Genomic DNA, 16,635 nt, shown 5'->3' with positions numbered 1-16,635 from the left:
ATTTAAGTATTAGTTTTTTTGCTGTTATTAACTCATAATTAAAGAATGAATTTTGGGGTATGTTTAATTTGTTCCCGTCTCACTGCTATGAAGTAGAAGGGAAGTTTTGCCCTGTCTGAGCACTACACAAATGCAAGATGTTACCACTGTGTCTACACAGTTTACTCACCCTTGTGACTGGCCAACATTTTCTTTAACAATCCGGACATTCTCAGCATCGGTGAACAGAGATTTTAGAAAGGTCTTGCTCAACGGACAAAGATTTGTCACTTTAAGAATCTTCTTTTTCTCTGAAGAGAGAGCGGAAAAAAAAATTGGGGTTGAGCGGGGAAGATAGATCGGCAATGTTTGAATGGCGGGTAGATGTGATGGGCCGAATGGCCTAATTCTGCTCCAATAATCATAATATTTACTGCATTTTGACAACTGAGACAACTAAACCATCCTACCACAACCAAAGAGCAGTCCCAAACTTCTATCTACCTCTTTGGTGACCCTCGGATTATCCTTGATCGGACTTTGCTGGCTTTACCATGTACTAAACGTTATTCCTTTATCATGTATCTGTGCACTGTAAATGGATCGATTGTAATCATGTATTGTCTTTCTGCTGACTGAAGATAGACACAAAAAGCTCGGGTAACTCAGCAGGTCAGGCAGCATCTCTGGAGAAAAGGAATAGGTGATGTTTCGGGTCGAGACTTTTCTTCAGACTGAAGAAGGGTCTTGACCTGAAAAGTCACCTATTGCTTTTCTCCAGGGATGCTGCCTGGCCCGCTGAGTTACCCGAGCTTTTTGTGTTTATCTAGTCTAGTCTACAGTGCGGAAACAGGCCCTTTGGCCCACCCGGGTCCGTGCTGACCAGCGATCCCCTTGCATTAACACTACCCTACACACACTAGGGACAATTGACACTTATACCAAGTATACAAACCTGCACGTCTTTGGAGTGCGGGAGGAAACCGAAGATCTCCGAGAAAGCCCAAGCAGGTCACGGGGAGAACGGACAAACTCTGTACAGACAGCACCCGTAGTCGGGATCGAACACGAGGTCTCTGGCGCTGCAAGCACTGTGAGGCAGCAACTCTACCCGCTGCACCACAGTGCCGCCCTCTCATCAATAAATCAGTAAAGTATCTCATCAATAATTATGCTATGAACTGCACAGTTAAATACAGACTTACCTTTGTTCTTCTGATGCACAGGTTGCAATCGAATTGGATTTCCCTTGCATTCAATTTCACATTTACTGAGGGCATCATCCGCATCTTCACCGGTCTTAAACGCAACTAAGGCAGACCTGACCAAAATAAAAGAGAATTATCGACAGCCCACAACTCTGTGTTGAGCATCCCCATCAGTCTCATTCCCTTAAGGGCCTGTCCCACTTGGCCGTCATGTACGCGCCATTTACGCGACCTCCAAAAATGTGGTCGTCGCGTTGTGAGGCACGGGTAGCGTGGGACGGGCGTGTGGAGAGGCGCGGAGTGTGGAGTTGCGCGCGGTATCGGGCGGCGCTCCAGGATTTCATGCTGCACGAAATCCTTGCACGCCACCTGCGTGACGCATCACGTACGCACGCTGGCGTCCCGACGTCTCACGTGTAGGCGCATGGTTAAGTCACCGTGCGTAACCATGCGTCGCCGCGCGCGCAGGGTCTTCTAATGACGTCACGCGCACCAGACGGCACGATGACACGTGATTTGCGCGCGACGTCGCGCGTAACAATGCGTTGACCTATTTTACATATGACGCGTAAATGAGGCGCAAATGACGGCCGTGCCAATTCATGTCCAAAGCTAATTCTATTTTGAAAATTATTGAAGCATGCCAGAAATCTGAACTTAAAGGAGAATATGTTAAAGGAAACACTCAGCGGATCGGGCAGCATCTGTGGAAGGAGAAACAGTCAATGTGTAAGATCTGATTCCCTTTGTCAAAACGGGGAAACGGTAAACGACTTTGTTTTTCCAGAGTCGAGAAGGTGGGGTTGCATCTCTCTGTGTGCATATGATCAAATTCCCATTGCATGGTTTATTAATGAAAGCTATCGCTGTGCCTGTGTTTAGTTTCGTTCACTGATACGGTGCGGAAAGAGGCCCTTTGGCCCACGCCAACCGGCGATCTCCGCACATTAACACTATCCTACACACACTAGTGACAATTTACATTTATACCACGCCAATTAACCTACAAACCTGGACGTGGGAGGAAACAGGCGCTAAAACCCACGCAGGTCACGGGGAGAACATACAAACTCCGTACAGACAGCACCCGTGGTCAGGATCAAACCCGGATCTTTTGCACCTCAAACAATGACGTACAGTAGGACATACAGTTGCTTGAAAAAGCCGATATTTCGGACAGGGCATAGCAGATGATAATTTGTGGATGACGTACCTCTTGCTGTTTTTCTGATTCTCCTGTATCCAAATACCGGCAACTTGCTCCAACTGTTTTTTCAGGTTCTTGGCAGAGACTTCACTTGGAAGACTTTTAATGCAGAGCGTCCTGCAATCACCTTCTGAAATGCAAGTAAACTTAAGCTGCAGACCGCAAATCTGCTTGAATGCCTGACAGCAGTGGGGTGAGAGGGGGTGTAGGAGATACAAACTTAGAGACATGTTTCCTCCAAGTAATGTCCCTGTCCCATTTAGGAAACCTGAACGGAAACCTCTGGAGACTTTGCGCCCCACCCAAGGTTTCCGTGAGGTTCCCAGAGGTTGCAGGTGGTTGCCGGAGGTTGCAGGCAGTGGAAGCAGGTAGGGAGACTGACAAAAACCTCCGGGAACCGCACGGAAACCTTGGGTGGGGCGCAAAGTCTCCAGAGGTTTCCGTTCAGGCTTCCTAAGTGGGACAGGGGCATAAAATGCTGGAGTAACTCAGCGGGACAGGCAGCATCTCTGGAGAGAAGGAATGGGTGACATTTTGGGTCACCAGATCACGTTTTTCGACCCATTCCTTCTCTCCAGAGATGCTGCCTGTCCCGCTGAGTTACTCCACCTTTTTGTGCCGATCTTTGGTTTAAACCATCATCTGCAGTTCCTCCCTGCACTGCTCCAAGCCTAGCCTACCCAGCTTCTCCTCGTAGCCAAGCTATAGCAGGTGGCATAGTGGCTCAGCTAGTTTTGAGCCAGCAAGACCCGGGTTCAATCCCAGCCTTGTGCCGTCTATGCGGACTCTACATTCAATTCAATTCAACTTTATTGTTATTGCACAAATACAAGTACAGGTACAACGAAATGCAGTTTAGCGTCTGGTCATAGTGCAAGATAGTAGAAATAAAAATAAAAATACTGGTTAAACAATGTGTGCACTGTGGATGAATTAAACTGGTACATAGGCACATAAATGTATACAAATGGGAGAGTATAAAAGATAGCTAGCGACGGGACTCTAGTGTAATGGTGTTATTGAAAAAGCTGTTCCTCAGCCTGCTTGTGCGAGACCTACCGCCTCCCTGATGGGAGGAGGGCAAATAGTCCATGGTTAGGGTGAGAGGGGTCCTTGATGATTTTCCCGGCCCGTCTCAGACACCGTTTGCGGTGGAGGGCATCCATGACAGGGAGCGGGGCACCGATGATGTGCTGAGCGGTTTTCACCACCCGTTGCAGTGCCTTCCTGTCAGCTGCGGTGCAGCTGCTGTACCATACCGTGAAGCAGGTGGTCAGGATGCTTTCGATGGTACAGCGGTAGAAGTTGGACAGGATCTGGGGGGGACAGGTGGGCTTTCTTAAGCCTCCTCAGAAAGTAAAGGCGCTGTTGCGCCTTTTTGATCAGTTGGTGGTATTGAGGGACCAGGACAGATCCTCCGAGATGTGTACCCCGAGGAATTTGTAGGTGGAGACGCGCTCCACCTCAGTCCCGTTTATGTGGATGGGGGTATGTCTGCCACCTCTGGTCTTCCTGAAGTCAACGATGATTTCCTTCGTCTTCTTTGTGTTGAGGACGAGGTTATTATTGGTACACCAGGCTGCATAGAGATGGGAATAAAGGATTGATGGCGGGATGGCCAAAGGAACCATTCCTCACAAGGCTTCCAAGTTGAAGACAGATAAGAGTTTTTGTTGGGTAAAGTCTGAAGAAGGGTCTCGACCTGAAACGTCGCCCATTTCCTTCGCTCCACAGATGCTGCTGCACCCGCTGAGTTTCTCCAGCATTTTTGTCTACCTTCGATTTTCCAGCATCTGCAGTTCCTTCTTAAACATGAGACAATGAATAATAGCTGGAAAATGGAGCACAGTACAGATCGGCCAAGACACTAGGAATGCTAGTGGGAGAGTCTAGGACCAGAGGTCATAGCCTCAGAATGAAAGAACGTTCCTTTAGGAAGGAGACAAGGAGGTGTTTTTTTAGTCAGAGGGTGGTGAATCTGTGGAATTTTTTGCCACAGACGGCTGTGGAGGCCACAAGTCAATTGATATTTTTAAGGCAGATTTTTGCTTAGTATGGGAGTCAGGAGGGAGAGGTAGATCTGACAAGATTGAATGGCGGAGTGGACATGATGGGCCAAATGGCCTAATTCTGCTCCTATCACTTATGAATGAATGCTTTTTGATCCAGAGAGCTCTGATCTAATCAGGAACTAAGTCTGTGATGGGCAAGGGCATGGCAAATGGAAAAGGGGTGGCAGCAATCATTTTAATACAGAAGAATAGTAATGAAGAGTATTCAATGGTAACAACTACATTTTTCAAAGTGATTCAAACAGACCGAGCATTGTTTTATGGTAGACAAAAATGCTGGAGATATTCAGCGGGTGAGTTTCTCCAGCATTTTTGTCCACCATCGATTTTCCAGCATCTGCAGTTCCTTCTTAAACATCTTGAGCATTGTTTTATTGTGTGGACCCGGTTCCAGGAAGAGGTGACGCCCTGAGCAAAGCACTTAAAAATCAATCTATGGATATCGGTAATTACCCTTCAGTGTTCCTAGCTTCTCCACTTTGTTCAGCTTCACTGCTTGCCCAAAGATTTTGCGTGCGTCCAGTTCGAATGCCTTGTTCAGATCCTCTTTACAGCACAGCTCAACGTAGGCGGAGCACCTGAAAGAGATACACAGGTCCATGAGAGAAGCATCAAAAATGGCCATGTGGGCCGACGCTTTAAGCCTTCTCCATCATTCAAACCATCTAAATCCCACTACCGCAGGGACTTACCATCCAGAGCGGGGTTCCCCGCCGGGGATCCCTGGAGAGGAGCTCCGACTGCCTGCCCTGCGGTCTGCGGTGCTTCTAACTGCGGCGCGGTGGGGACTTTAGATCTTCCACCGCCGGCCTGCGGCCTACACCATCTTGAAGCCGCGATCTCCGGTGGGGAGGCACCGATTCAGGACTTACCTTGTCTGAACATCTGGACGCCCGCAGCGGCGACTGCGGAAGGTTGAGGTCCCGACCATGGGGGAGAATGGAGGAGGACTGGCCAATTTTTGTGCCTTCCACCACAGTGATGAATGCTGTGGTGGATGTTTGTGTTAAAATTTTATTGTTCTTTTTTTTATTGTACTGCTGCTGGCAAATTCATTTCACTGCACTTTCGACCCGAAACGTCACCTATTCCTTTGCTCCACAGATACTGCCTCACCCGCTGAGTTTCTCCAGCATTTTTGTCTACCTTCTATAAGTAGTATCTTCATCTCGAAGTTTCACTTGAGAGTTCCACTTGAGAAATTGCTTAATTCCTTTGATATGGGAGGCGGGTGGGGTAGTGGCACGGAGGAAGAGTTGCTGCCTTTACAGCACTCACAGCACCAGAGACCCAGGTTCGATTCTGACAGTGGGTGCTTGTCTTTACGGAGTTTGTAGGTTCTCCCCTTGACCTGCCTGGGTTTTCTCAGAGAACTTTGGTTTCCTCCCACACTCCAAAGACATAGAGTTAATTAATGTAGGTTCATTAGCTTGGTATAAATGTAAAAATTGTTCCTAGCGTAGGATAGTATGGGGATTGCTGGTCGTTGAGGACTCAGTGGGCCGAAAGGCCTGTTTCCGCGTTGTATCTTTCAACTAAACTAAATGAGGTAATTTGGCCCGCTGAATCTATGTCAGCTCAGAGGCCAATCCCTTCCTACACATTTTTCATGGCAGAAATATTTTGGGTAATACTTCAATGCGGGGAATATGTGATGAAGCTGAATTTTAGTTAAAATATAAGAAGATATTAAATTGGCTTCTGGGCTAGCTTACAGCTTATATTTAGTCTCAAATTAGGCTTGCCTCAGGTTGCGGGTGTGTGAGATAATAAATCCTATAACATTGTCTCCCAAGTGAGGAAGTGACAGAGAAAGAAACAGCTAGTCACATCTTTGAAGTAAGATGCCATAAACCAAATGGCCAATGTTTATGAGGGACCAAATGACAGCGAGGAAGCAGCGAAAGAGCTAGGGTGATCTCTGTGAAGATAAAATGGCATTATCCAAATGGCCAATGTTTATGAAGGACGAGAGAGGAACCAGGGAAGTAGAAAGATAAAATGTCGTAAACCAAATGGCCAATGTTATCTTGTAACATGTAAACAAAAGGCCTTTGATGTGATGCATTCTGTGGAAACCTTTTCCTGTACCTTGACATGACTAATGTCTGTGGAATGTGCTAAGGGGACAAAAAACCCTATTTAATGCAATGTAATTCTGTTGTTCAGAGAGGTGGACGGAGGACGGTCAAGTGTCTGTAATGGTCACTTGACTGGAGTTCTCCCTCCCTTCCATCGGCCGATAATAAGTAAAGTTTTGAACTGGTCTACCAAACAGTTTGTGTGGTGTCTGTTTATTAAGAAGCGAACCTGGTTTAGTAGTTATAAAGGTAGCTTTTTCATATGAATGAGGCATAAAATCATATGATTTCTTAAGGGCCTTTTGGGCCACTTGGGCGTCATTTGCACGTAATTTACGTGATATCATTTACCCGTCACGACGCACGTGTCGTGACGAGCACGTGATGCGCCCATGGCGTGCATTACGCGCGCAGGGCGTGCATTACACGCGCACATGTTCCGTGGTGACGTAGGCAGTGACACGCAGTCGCGCGCGGCGCCCCAGGATTTTGGGATTCACAAATGACGCGCAAATGACGCCCAAGTGGGGCAGGCCCTTAAGGCTCCTGCAATCCATTTTACAACACACTATCGTGGAGAAGAGCCGAGGACACAACTCAATTCAATTCAATTCAATTCAATTCAACTTTAATGTCATTGCACAAATACTGAGTATGGGTACAACGAAATGCAGTTTTGCGTCAGTCCGTAGTAGTGCAATATAGAAATTTTTTTTAAAAGAGGATACAGAACAATAGAAAATGCAAAATAATTAAACAATGGGGACGGAGGGACCGGAGGAATCTATCGGCGGGACTCCGAGTTCAGCAATGCGATGGTATGATTGTAGAAGCTGTTCCTCATCCTACTGGTACGAGACCTGAGGCTCCTGTACCGCCTCCCTGATGGGAGGAGGGCAAACAGTCCATGATTGGGGTGGGAGGGGTCTTTAATGATCTTCCCAGCTCGTTTCAGACACCGTTTTCGGTGGAGGGCATCCATGGCAGGGAGCGGGGCGCCGATGATGTGCTGCGCGGTTTTCACCACCCGTTGTAGTGCCTTCCTGTCCGCAACAGTGCAGCTGCTGTACCATACCGTGAAGCAGGCGGTCAGGATGCTCTCGATGGTACACCTGTAGAAGTTGGTCAGGATCTGGGGGGACAGGTGGGCTTTCTTGAGCCTCCTCAGGAAGTAAAGGCGTTGCTGTGCCTTTTTGACCAGCTTGGAGGTGTTGAGGGACCAGGACAAATCCTCCGAGATGTGTACCCCGAGGAATTTGTAGCTGGAGACGCGCTCCACCTCAGTCCCGTTTATGTGGATGGGGGTATGTCTGCCCCCTCTGACCTTCCTGAAGTCGACAATAAGTTCCTTCGTCTTCTTGGAGTTGAGGACGAGGTTATTATTGGCACACCAGGTTGTCAGGTGCTGGACCTCCTCTCGGTAGGCTGACTCATCGTTGTCACTGATCAGTCCTACCACCGTGGTGTCGTCAGCGAACTTAATGATGGCGTTGGATCCGTACTTAGGGATGCAGTCGTGGGTGAAGAGGGAGTAGAGGAGAGGGCTGAGCACACAGCCCTGTGGCACGCCGGTGTTCAGTGTTATAGTGGTGGAGTTGAGGTTGTTGACCCTAACAGACTGTGGTCTGTTGGTGAGGAAATCCAGTGTCCAGTTGCAGAGGGAGGTGGAGATGCCAAGCCCGCTGAGTTTGGTGATCAAGCTGGCGGGGATGACAGTGTTGAAAGCGGAGCTGAAATCAATGAACAGCAACCTGATGTAGGAGTTGTTGTTGTCCAGGTGGGTCAGGGCAGAGTGTAGGGCCGCCGCTATGGCATCCTCTGTAGACCTGTTGGCCCGGTAGGCAAACTGATGGGGGTCCAGTGTGGGGGGGAGGCTGGCTTTGAGGTGAGCCAAGATCAGCCGCTCAAAGCACTTAGCAATGACAGGGGTGAGTGCCACTGGGCGGAAATCGTTGAGGCTCCCTGTGGCTGACTGTTTGGGCACTGGCACGATGGTTGATGTCTTGAGGCAAGTGGGGACAACACCCTGGGCCAGTGACAGATTGAAAATGTCGGTGAAGACTTGGGATAGTTGTCCAGCACATGCCTTAAGCACCCGGCCAGGGATGCCATCGGGGCCGGCAGCTTTGCGCTCATTCACCTTGCTCAGTGCATCTTGTACAGCAGAGGTGGAGAGACTGAGGGGTTGTTCATTTGGGGGTGGAGCAATTTTGATGGCTGGGGTTTTGTTATCACGGTCAAAGCGAGCATAGAAATTGTTTAGCTCGTCAGGAAGGGTGGCGTTGTCTGGGGGAGGGGTGTTAACTTTCTGGTAATCGGCAAGGGAACTCATGGTTCTGGGCCTCCATTCAACATCACTATAAAGAAGAGATTGTCTAGTCATTATCAAATTACTGTCTTGGGTTCCTTGTGGTATGTGAATTTGGCTGCCGTATTTCCAACATTAGAATATTGCATCCAGCTTAGTTTAGTTTAGTTTATTGTCGCTTGTACCGAGGTACCAGCGAAAAGTATTGTTGTGTGCAAACCAGTCAGCGGAAAGACAATATGATTACTATCAAGCCATCCGCAGTGTACAGATACACGATAAAGGGAATAACGTTTAGTGCAAGATAAAGTCCAGTAATGTCAAATTAATGAAAGTCCGAGGGTCTCCAATGAGGTGAATAGTAGCTCAAGTGTTCAAGTTCAAGTGAGTTTATTGTCATGTGTCCCTGATAGGACAATTAAATTTTTGCTTTGCTTCAGCACACAGAACATAGTAGGCATTGAATACAAAACAGATCAGTGTGTCCATATACCATAATATAAATATATACACACATGAATACACACATGAATAAATAAACTGATAAAGTGCAAATAACAGATAATGGGTTATTAATAATCAGAGTTTTGTCCGAGCCAGGTTTACTAGCCTGATGGCTGTGGGGAAGTAGCTATTCCTGAACCTGGTTGTTGCAGTCTTCAGGCTCCTGTACCTTCTACCTGAAGGTAGCGGGGAGATGAGTGCGTGGCCAGGATGGTGTGGGTCTTTGATGAAACTGCCAGCTCGGGACTGCTCTCTGGTTGTAGGTAAGATGGCTCAGTTGCCTGATCATGTTTAGTGTTTTATGTGTCATTCGTAACTGTCACTGTATGTCATGTTGTGGGCGGAGCACCAAGGCAAATTCCTTGTATGTGAATACTTGGCCAATAACATAAACTTATTCATTCATTCATCATGTATTTCATTGGCTGGAACCATTTTGGCACAGCAAGGCCATAAATGCAAACTTTATTTACTAATTGGGGATTAAAACCTCACCAAAGATAATTTAAAAGACAGGGGGGGAATTCACTTCAATTGAGTTTCTACACCACTTTGTTTAGTAGCAGCCCACTGAGACACAAACTCCAACACTCACCTGGAAGGGTAGAGCACAATCTTCTTGTAGCTCAGTGAACTTCCATTTAGAAAATTTCCAATGGCTGCCTTCATCTTTGATTTTTTTGCCTGAAATCCAATTTTCTGCAGAAGGAGACACCAGGAAGCTGTGGAGAACAAAACAGCAAATTAGTTTCACTGAACCATTCTAATTTCAAACATATATATCAATTACTTAGAAACGTAGACAATAGGTGCAGGAGGAGGCCATTCGGCCCTTCGAGCCAGCACCGCCATTCAATATGATCATGGCTGATCATCCCCAATCAGTACCCCGTTCCTGCCTTCTCCCCATATCCCCTGACTCAGCTATTTTTAAGAGCTCTATCTAGCTCTCTCTTGAAAGCATCAAGAGAACCGGCCTCCACTGCCCTCTGAGGCAGAGAATTCCGCAGACAGGCCCTTCGGCTCAGCAAGTCTGCAGCGACCAGCGATCCTGCACATTCACATTATCCTACACACACCAGGGACAATTTACAACATTACCAAGCCAGTTAACCTGCAAACATAGAAAATAGGTGCAGGAGTAGGCCATTTGGCCCTTCAAGCCTGCACCGCCATTCAATACGATCATGGCTGATCATCCAACTCAGTATCCTGTACCTGCCTTCTCTCCATACCCCCTGGTCCCTTTAGCCACAAAGGCCACATCTAACTCCCTCTTAAATATAGCCAATGAACTGTGTGGCCTCAACTATCTTCTGTGGCAGAGAATTCCACAGATTCACCACTCTCTGTAAAAAATGATTTCCTCATCTCGGTCCTAAAAGACCTCCTCCCCCTTATCCTTAAACTGTGTGACCCCTTGTTCTGGACTTCCCCAACATCGGGAACAATCTTCCTGCAGGTCTTTGGAGTGTGGGAGGAAACCGAAGATCTCGGAGGAAACCGACGTGGGGGGAACGTACAAACTCCGTACAGACAGCACCCGTAGTCGGGATCGAACCCAGGCCTCCGGCGCTGCAAGCGCTGTAAAGCGTCACCCACTTTGTGGTGTCATTTTTGTTGTTGTAAACCAGCATCTGCAGTTCTTTGTTTCCACATACAGAGCAATACCTTCCGAAATCCAAGTCTTTTCTAAATGAGCCCTCAAGGCTTCCACGTCATTAAACGTGGTTGATGTATAAGGAAGTTCACCCTGATCAATGAGAGTAATGTGATCACTCAGTCCCCACACCCACTTTAATTAAAATAAATAATGCCAATCAAATTTACATACTTTTATTTTGGTGTTTCTTTATCTCCGGCTTTCGCAGTTCAACACGGTCTTCCACCGCTTCTCTTTCCCCGTTTACAGCAACTTTCCAGAAGGGGAAAATAAATATTTTAGTGATAGTGGACATAACCAGACCGAGACTGGCAGAGAGGGGCACTAGGACCCCACAGCTGCCAGATTATTTGGCTATAAAACATATCATGGAGCAAAGATCAAACACAATTTCAATTTTAAGAGATTATCAACTCATTTTCTTTACTCGTATTGTTTGGTTCAATAACAATGCAAATGTCTTGCAACCACCTCACAGCCCTCTCCCCCCCTTCATTTAAAACTGCTTGGGTCACAAACAGCACTTGGTGACGAACAAGGTAAGAGGGTGGTGAATCTGTGGAATTCTTTGCCACAGAAGGCTGTGGAGGCCAAGTCAGCGGGTATATTTAAAGGCAGGAGGAACTCAGTTCGGGTTAGGAACCCACTTCAGGGTCTGTCATCTGCATTCTGTCCACAGATGCTGCCAGATTCTCGATTAGTACGGGTGTCAGGGGTTGTGGGGAGGAAGGCAGGAGAATGAGGTTGAGAGGGAGAGATAGATTTAGCCATGATTAAATGGCGGAGTAGAGCGGGCGATGCCTTGCCTGGGTCGCCGCGCTGGAGCTCCGGTGAGCTGTGTCCGCCGTGTTCGACACCTCCGGGCTGCGGGTCTGCGGAGCGGAGCGGGCGGCGCCGATTTCAACATCGGGAGCCTGGGAGCTCCAGGCTGGCGCGGCCTTGTCGGCTTCGGAAGCCGTGGTCTCCGGCTAGGAGGCGGCCGTTCCAGGTGGCCCAGCCGCTGAGAGGACTCTCCTGACGCCGGAGCAAGATCACCCGGTGAGAACGGCCAGGAACATCGGGCCTCCGTAGAGGCAATTGCGGTGGCCTCAATAGGCCTGACTTTGGGGTGAACTTGGGGTTGGGGACTGGACATTGTTCCTTCTCCCACAGTGGTATCCATTGTGGGGGGATGATTTTTTTTGTCTGTAAGTAATCCTGTTAGTCTTTGTCCAAGATGGCTGCCGTGAAGGGAGAGTGGACGCTGGCATGCTTTAGCTGCCGCTGCTCTCTCTTCACATTGTGTTTTTGATTTTTTGTTTTTGGACTGAATTCTGTTTTTAATTTGTGTTTCTGTGATGTCTTTATTATTTATTTTATTCTGATTATGTTTTTTATTCCTGTTAATCTCTGTAAGGTGTCCTTGAGATTCCTGAACTGGCCTCAACTATGAAAGGCGCCCAAAAATAAAATGTATTATTATTATTACTACTTGATGGGCTGAATGGCCTAATTCAGCTCCTAGAATGGGTTGCTCCAGCCGTTTCTTTTAACTTTCTAAGATTTCATTTTAAAGAAAGCTAACGCCAGGCAGGCCAGGTGGCTCATCAGATGGTGCTGCTGCCTCATGTGACCCAGGTTCGAACCAGGTACTAACTGCGTGGAGTTTGCACCTTTTTCCTGAGACTGCATAGGTTTTCCCCAGGTGCTCCAACCGGTTATGATGGTGGTTAACCAAATGTGCAGGAAGGAACTGCAGATGCTGGTTTCAACCGAAGATCGCCGCAAAAAGCTGGAGTAACACAGCGGGACAGGCAGCATCTCTGCAGATCCTGACGTACCAGCTGAGTGTTACCAGCACTTTTGTGTTTTACTTCAAATGTATGGAAACTGCACATTTTAATGTCGATTTTCATGATGGAATTTAAACTCTTTCCAGATCATGACTCTGAAGATAGACAAAAATGCTGGAGAAACTCAGCGGGTGAGGCAGCATCTATGGAGCGAAGGAATAGGTGACGTTTCGGGTCGAGACCCGAAACGTCACCTATTCCTTCGCTCCATAGATGCCGCCTCACCCGCTGAGTTTCTCCAGCATTTTTGTCTACCTTCGATTTTTCCAGCATCTGCAGTTCTTTCTTAAACATGCCTCTGAAGATAGTCTTTCGAACTCAACCATTCTTTGAAAGGCCTCATCTACTCACCATTCTCCAGAATGTTCTTCTTTTTCTTCATTGGTGGCAAGGCAGCGGCCGTTTTCACTTCTTCCCTTTCTTCGTTGAAAAGATCTTCGGCAGAAGAACCTAGAGGGCGAGTGACATTACTCAGCAAACTGGCCGTTCATATTGAGACACACGGCTCGCTCAGGCAAGTATGCTCTGCCACATTTCCCTCTTTCGCTTCAAGTTGAGAAGCCATAGATCATAGGAAAGATTATTAGTCTTCGAAGGGATTCAAATCATAGTTCCAAGCTTCTATTTCGGAAATAGATTGGATGTTCTCCCATTCTTAAAAGTTGTTTGGCAAAGGAAAGAGTAAAGGGCCGGTCCCACTTACGCGCCCTTTACAGGCGACTGTCGGCAACCGTGATAGATCGCCGAAATTTTCAACATGTTGAAAATTCAGCGGCGACCACAAAGATGCTACGGCTCTTTGGAGATCTCTCACGACCATACGAGACCTCTCACAACCATACAGGCTGTACGGTCGTGAGAGGTCTCCTATGGTTGCGAGAGGTCTCCTATGGTTGCGAGAGGTCCCCTGTGGTCGTGAGAGGTCTCCTATGGTTGCGAGAGGTCCCCTATGGTTGCGAGAGGTCTCCTATGGTTGCGAGAGGTCCCCTATGGTCGTGAGAGGTCTCCAAAGAGTTGTAGCGTATTTCAGGTCGCCGCTGAATTTTCAACATGTTGAAAACTTCGACGACCTGAGGAAAGACATTCTTGCCATAGAGAAGGTTCACCAGACTGATTCCTGGGATGTCAGGACTTTCATATGAAGAAAGACTGGATAGACTCGGCTTGTACTCGCTAGAATTTAGAAGATTGAGGGGGGGATCTTATAGAAACTTACAAAATTCTTAAGGGGTTGGACAGGCTAGATGCAGGAAGATTGTTCCCTATGTTGGGGAAGTCCAGAACAAGGGGTCACAGTTTAAGGATAAGGGGGAAGTCTTTTAGGACCGAGATGAGAAAAACATTTTTCTTTTCACACAGAGAGTGGTGAATCTGTGGCATTCTCTGCCACAGAAGGTAGTTGAGGCCACAGTTCATTGGCTATATTTAAGAGGGAGTTAGATGTGGCCCTTGTGGCTAAAGGGATCAGAAGAGAAGGCAGGTACAGGATACTGAGTTGGATGATCAGCCATGATCATATTGAATGGCGGTGCAGGCTCGAAGAGCTGAATGGCCTACTCCTGTACCTATGTTCTATGGTTCTATGACCTATCATGGGTGCCGGCAGTCGCCTGTAAAGGTCGCGTAAGTGGGACAGGCCTTTAAGAATAGGAAGTGTTATTGTTTGGAAAACTGCTTGAAATGGGCATGGAAGATTCAATAATAGCTTTCAAGGGAATAACTGGTCAGCCCGGTGCCGCAGCGGTAGAATCGCTGCCTAACCAGCGCCCCCGACCGGGCTCGATCCCGACTACGGGTGCTGTCTGTACAGAGTTTGTCCGCTCTCCCTGTGACACCATGGGTTTCCCCCCAACAAAGTCCTTGCTCAATGAACGGATAGACACAAAGTGCTGGAGGAACTCAGCGGGTCAGGCAGCATCTCTGGTGAAAAAGGTAGACACAATATGCTGGAGGAACTCAGCGGGTCAGGCAGCATCTCTGGTGAAAAAAGGTAGACGCAAAATGCTGGAGAAACTCAGCGGGTCAGGCAGCATCTCTGGTGAAAAAGGTAGGCACAAAATGCTGGAGAGACTCAGCGAGTCAGGCAACATCTCCGGAGAAAAAGGTAGACACAAGATGCTGGAGAAACACAGCAGGTGAGACAGCATCCATGGAGAGAAGGAATGGGCTACTTTTCGGGTCGAGACCCTTCTTCAAGACTGATGTCCGGGGGAGGGGCCTTCTCTGGAGATTCAATTCTTTTTTTTTTCAATTCAATTCAATTCAATTTATTGTCATTTGGACCCCTTGAGGTCCAAACGAAATGCCGTTTCTGCAGCCATACATTACAAACAAATAGACCCAAGACACAACATAATTTACATAAACATCCATCACATTGCTGTGATGGAAGGCCAAAAAACTTTTCTCTCCACTGCACTCTCCCCCCCGATGTCAGAGTCTTGTCATTTGGACCCCTTGAGGTCCAAACGAAATGCCGTTTCTGCAGCCATACATTACAAACAAATAGACCCAAGACACAACATAATTTACATAAACATCCATCACATTGCTGTGATGGAAGGCCAAAAAAACTTCTCTCTCCACTGCACTCTCCCCCCCGATGTCAGAGTCAAAGTCAAAGTCAAAGCCCCCGGTTTGGGTTTGGGTGATGTTTCGGGTTGTGTCCCATCTTCAGACTGTATAGACTGAATGGACACACAGATTTACAAGATCAGTCAGTCAGTCAATTTTATTTGTATAGCACACTTAAAAACAACTCACGTTGACCAAAGTGCTGGACATCAGTGCAGATACTAATGTGCTACATACAATGGTACACAGTCCTAACAATACATACATAAACTGTTTACAGAGGGCCTCAAAAACGCGAGGGAGTAGAAATAGGTTTTGAGCCTCGATTTAAAGAAGTCGATGGAGGGGGCAGTTCAGATGAGGAGAGGGATACTGTTCCACAGTCTAGGTGTTTTGAATGGCCTCACTCACCTTTCTCCTGATGTTTCTTCTTTTTCTTCTTTGGTGGAGGGACAGCGTCCTCTTTCTCTTCTTCTCTTTCCTCCTTCAATGCAGCTTTAGGGGAGGAGCACCACAGGGTTTAGTGACATTATTCAACAACTAGTTGTACATTTGCAGGCCTTCAGTCATTCAAACTACCCTTCAAACTCACTCACTTGTGCCACACTAACTGCAAGCTCTGAAGTTGGAAATGTGAATAAAAGCAAGCTTCTCTGAAGAAGGGTTTCGGCCCGAAACGTTACCCATTTCCTTCGCTCCATAGATGCTGCTGGGTCCATAGATGCACAAGGGCCACATCTAACTCCCTCTTAAATATAGCCAATGAACTGGCCTCAACTCCATAGATGCGGCTGCACCCGCTGAGTTTCTCCAGCATTTTTGTGTAAGCTTCTCTACAAAAGGGGCAGCACATTGGCGCAGGAGTAGAATTGCTGCCTTACAGCACCAGAGACATAGAAAATAGGTGCAGGAGTAGGCCATTCGGCCCTTCGAGCCTGTACCGCCATTCAATATGATCATCCAACTCAGTATCCTGTACCTGCCTTCTCTCCATACCCCCTGATCTCTTTAGCCACAAGGGCCACATCTAACTCCCTCTTAAATATAGCCAATGAACTGGCCTCAACTACCTTCTGTGGCAGAGAATTCCACAGATTCACCACTCTGTGTGAAAAGAAAAATGTTTTTCTCATCTCGGTCCTAAAAGACTTCCCCCTTATCCTTAAACTGTGACCCCTTGTTCTGGACTTCCCCAACATCGGGAACA

The 16,635-nt window shown here is 47.4% G+C and overlaps 1 protein-coding gene across 1 annotated transcript in view; it reads right to left on the bottom strand.

Moving 5' to 3' along the window:
• Nucleotides 1–16,635, bottom strand: part of LOC116969430 — a 75,338-nt gene that overhangs the window by 5,040 nt on the left and 53,663 nt on the right. Inside the window, exons 20-27 of the mRNA XM_033016315.1 lie at nucleotides 15,840–15,923; nucleotides 13,206–13,304; nucleotides 11,194–11,274; nucleotides 9,955–10,081; nucleotides 4,920–5,044; nucleotides 2,401–2,524; nucleotides 1,185–1,300; nucleotides 170–290 (exon numbers count right to left, since the gene is read on the bottom strand). Coding sequence (XP_032872206.1) covers nucleotides 170–290; nucleotides 1,185–1,300; nucleotides 2,401–2,524; nucleotides 4,920–5,044; nucleotides 9,955–10,081; nucleotides 11,194–11,274; nucleotides 13,206–13,304; nucleotides 15,840–15,923 — 877 coding nt within the window. The remainder of the gene's footprint in view (nucleotides 1–169; nucleotides 291–1,184; nucleotides 1,301–2,400; nucleotides 2,525–4,919; nucleotides 5,045–9,954; nucleotides 10,082–11,193; nucleotides 11,275–13,205; nucleotides 13,305–15,839; nucleotides 15,924–16,635) is intronic.

Source organism: Amblyraja radiata, unplaced genomic scaffold, assembly GCF_010909765.2.
Source record: "Amblyraja radiata isolate CabotCenter1 unplaced genomic scaffold, sAmbRad1.1.pri S43, whole genome shotgun sequence".
NCBI lineage: Eukaryota > Metazoa > Chordata > Chondrichthyes > Rajiformes > Rajidae > Amblyraja > Amblyraja radiata.
Note: the sequence above shows the minus strand (reverse complement) of the source record. Positions and strands in the feature narration are given on the sequence as shown.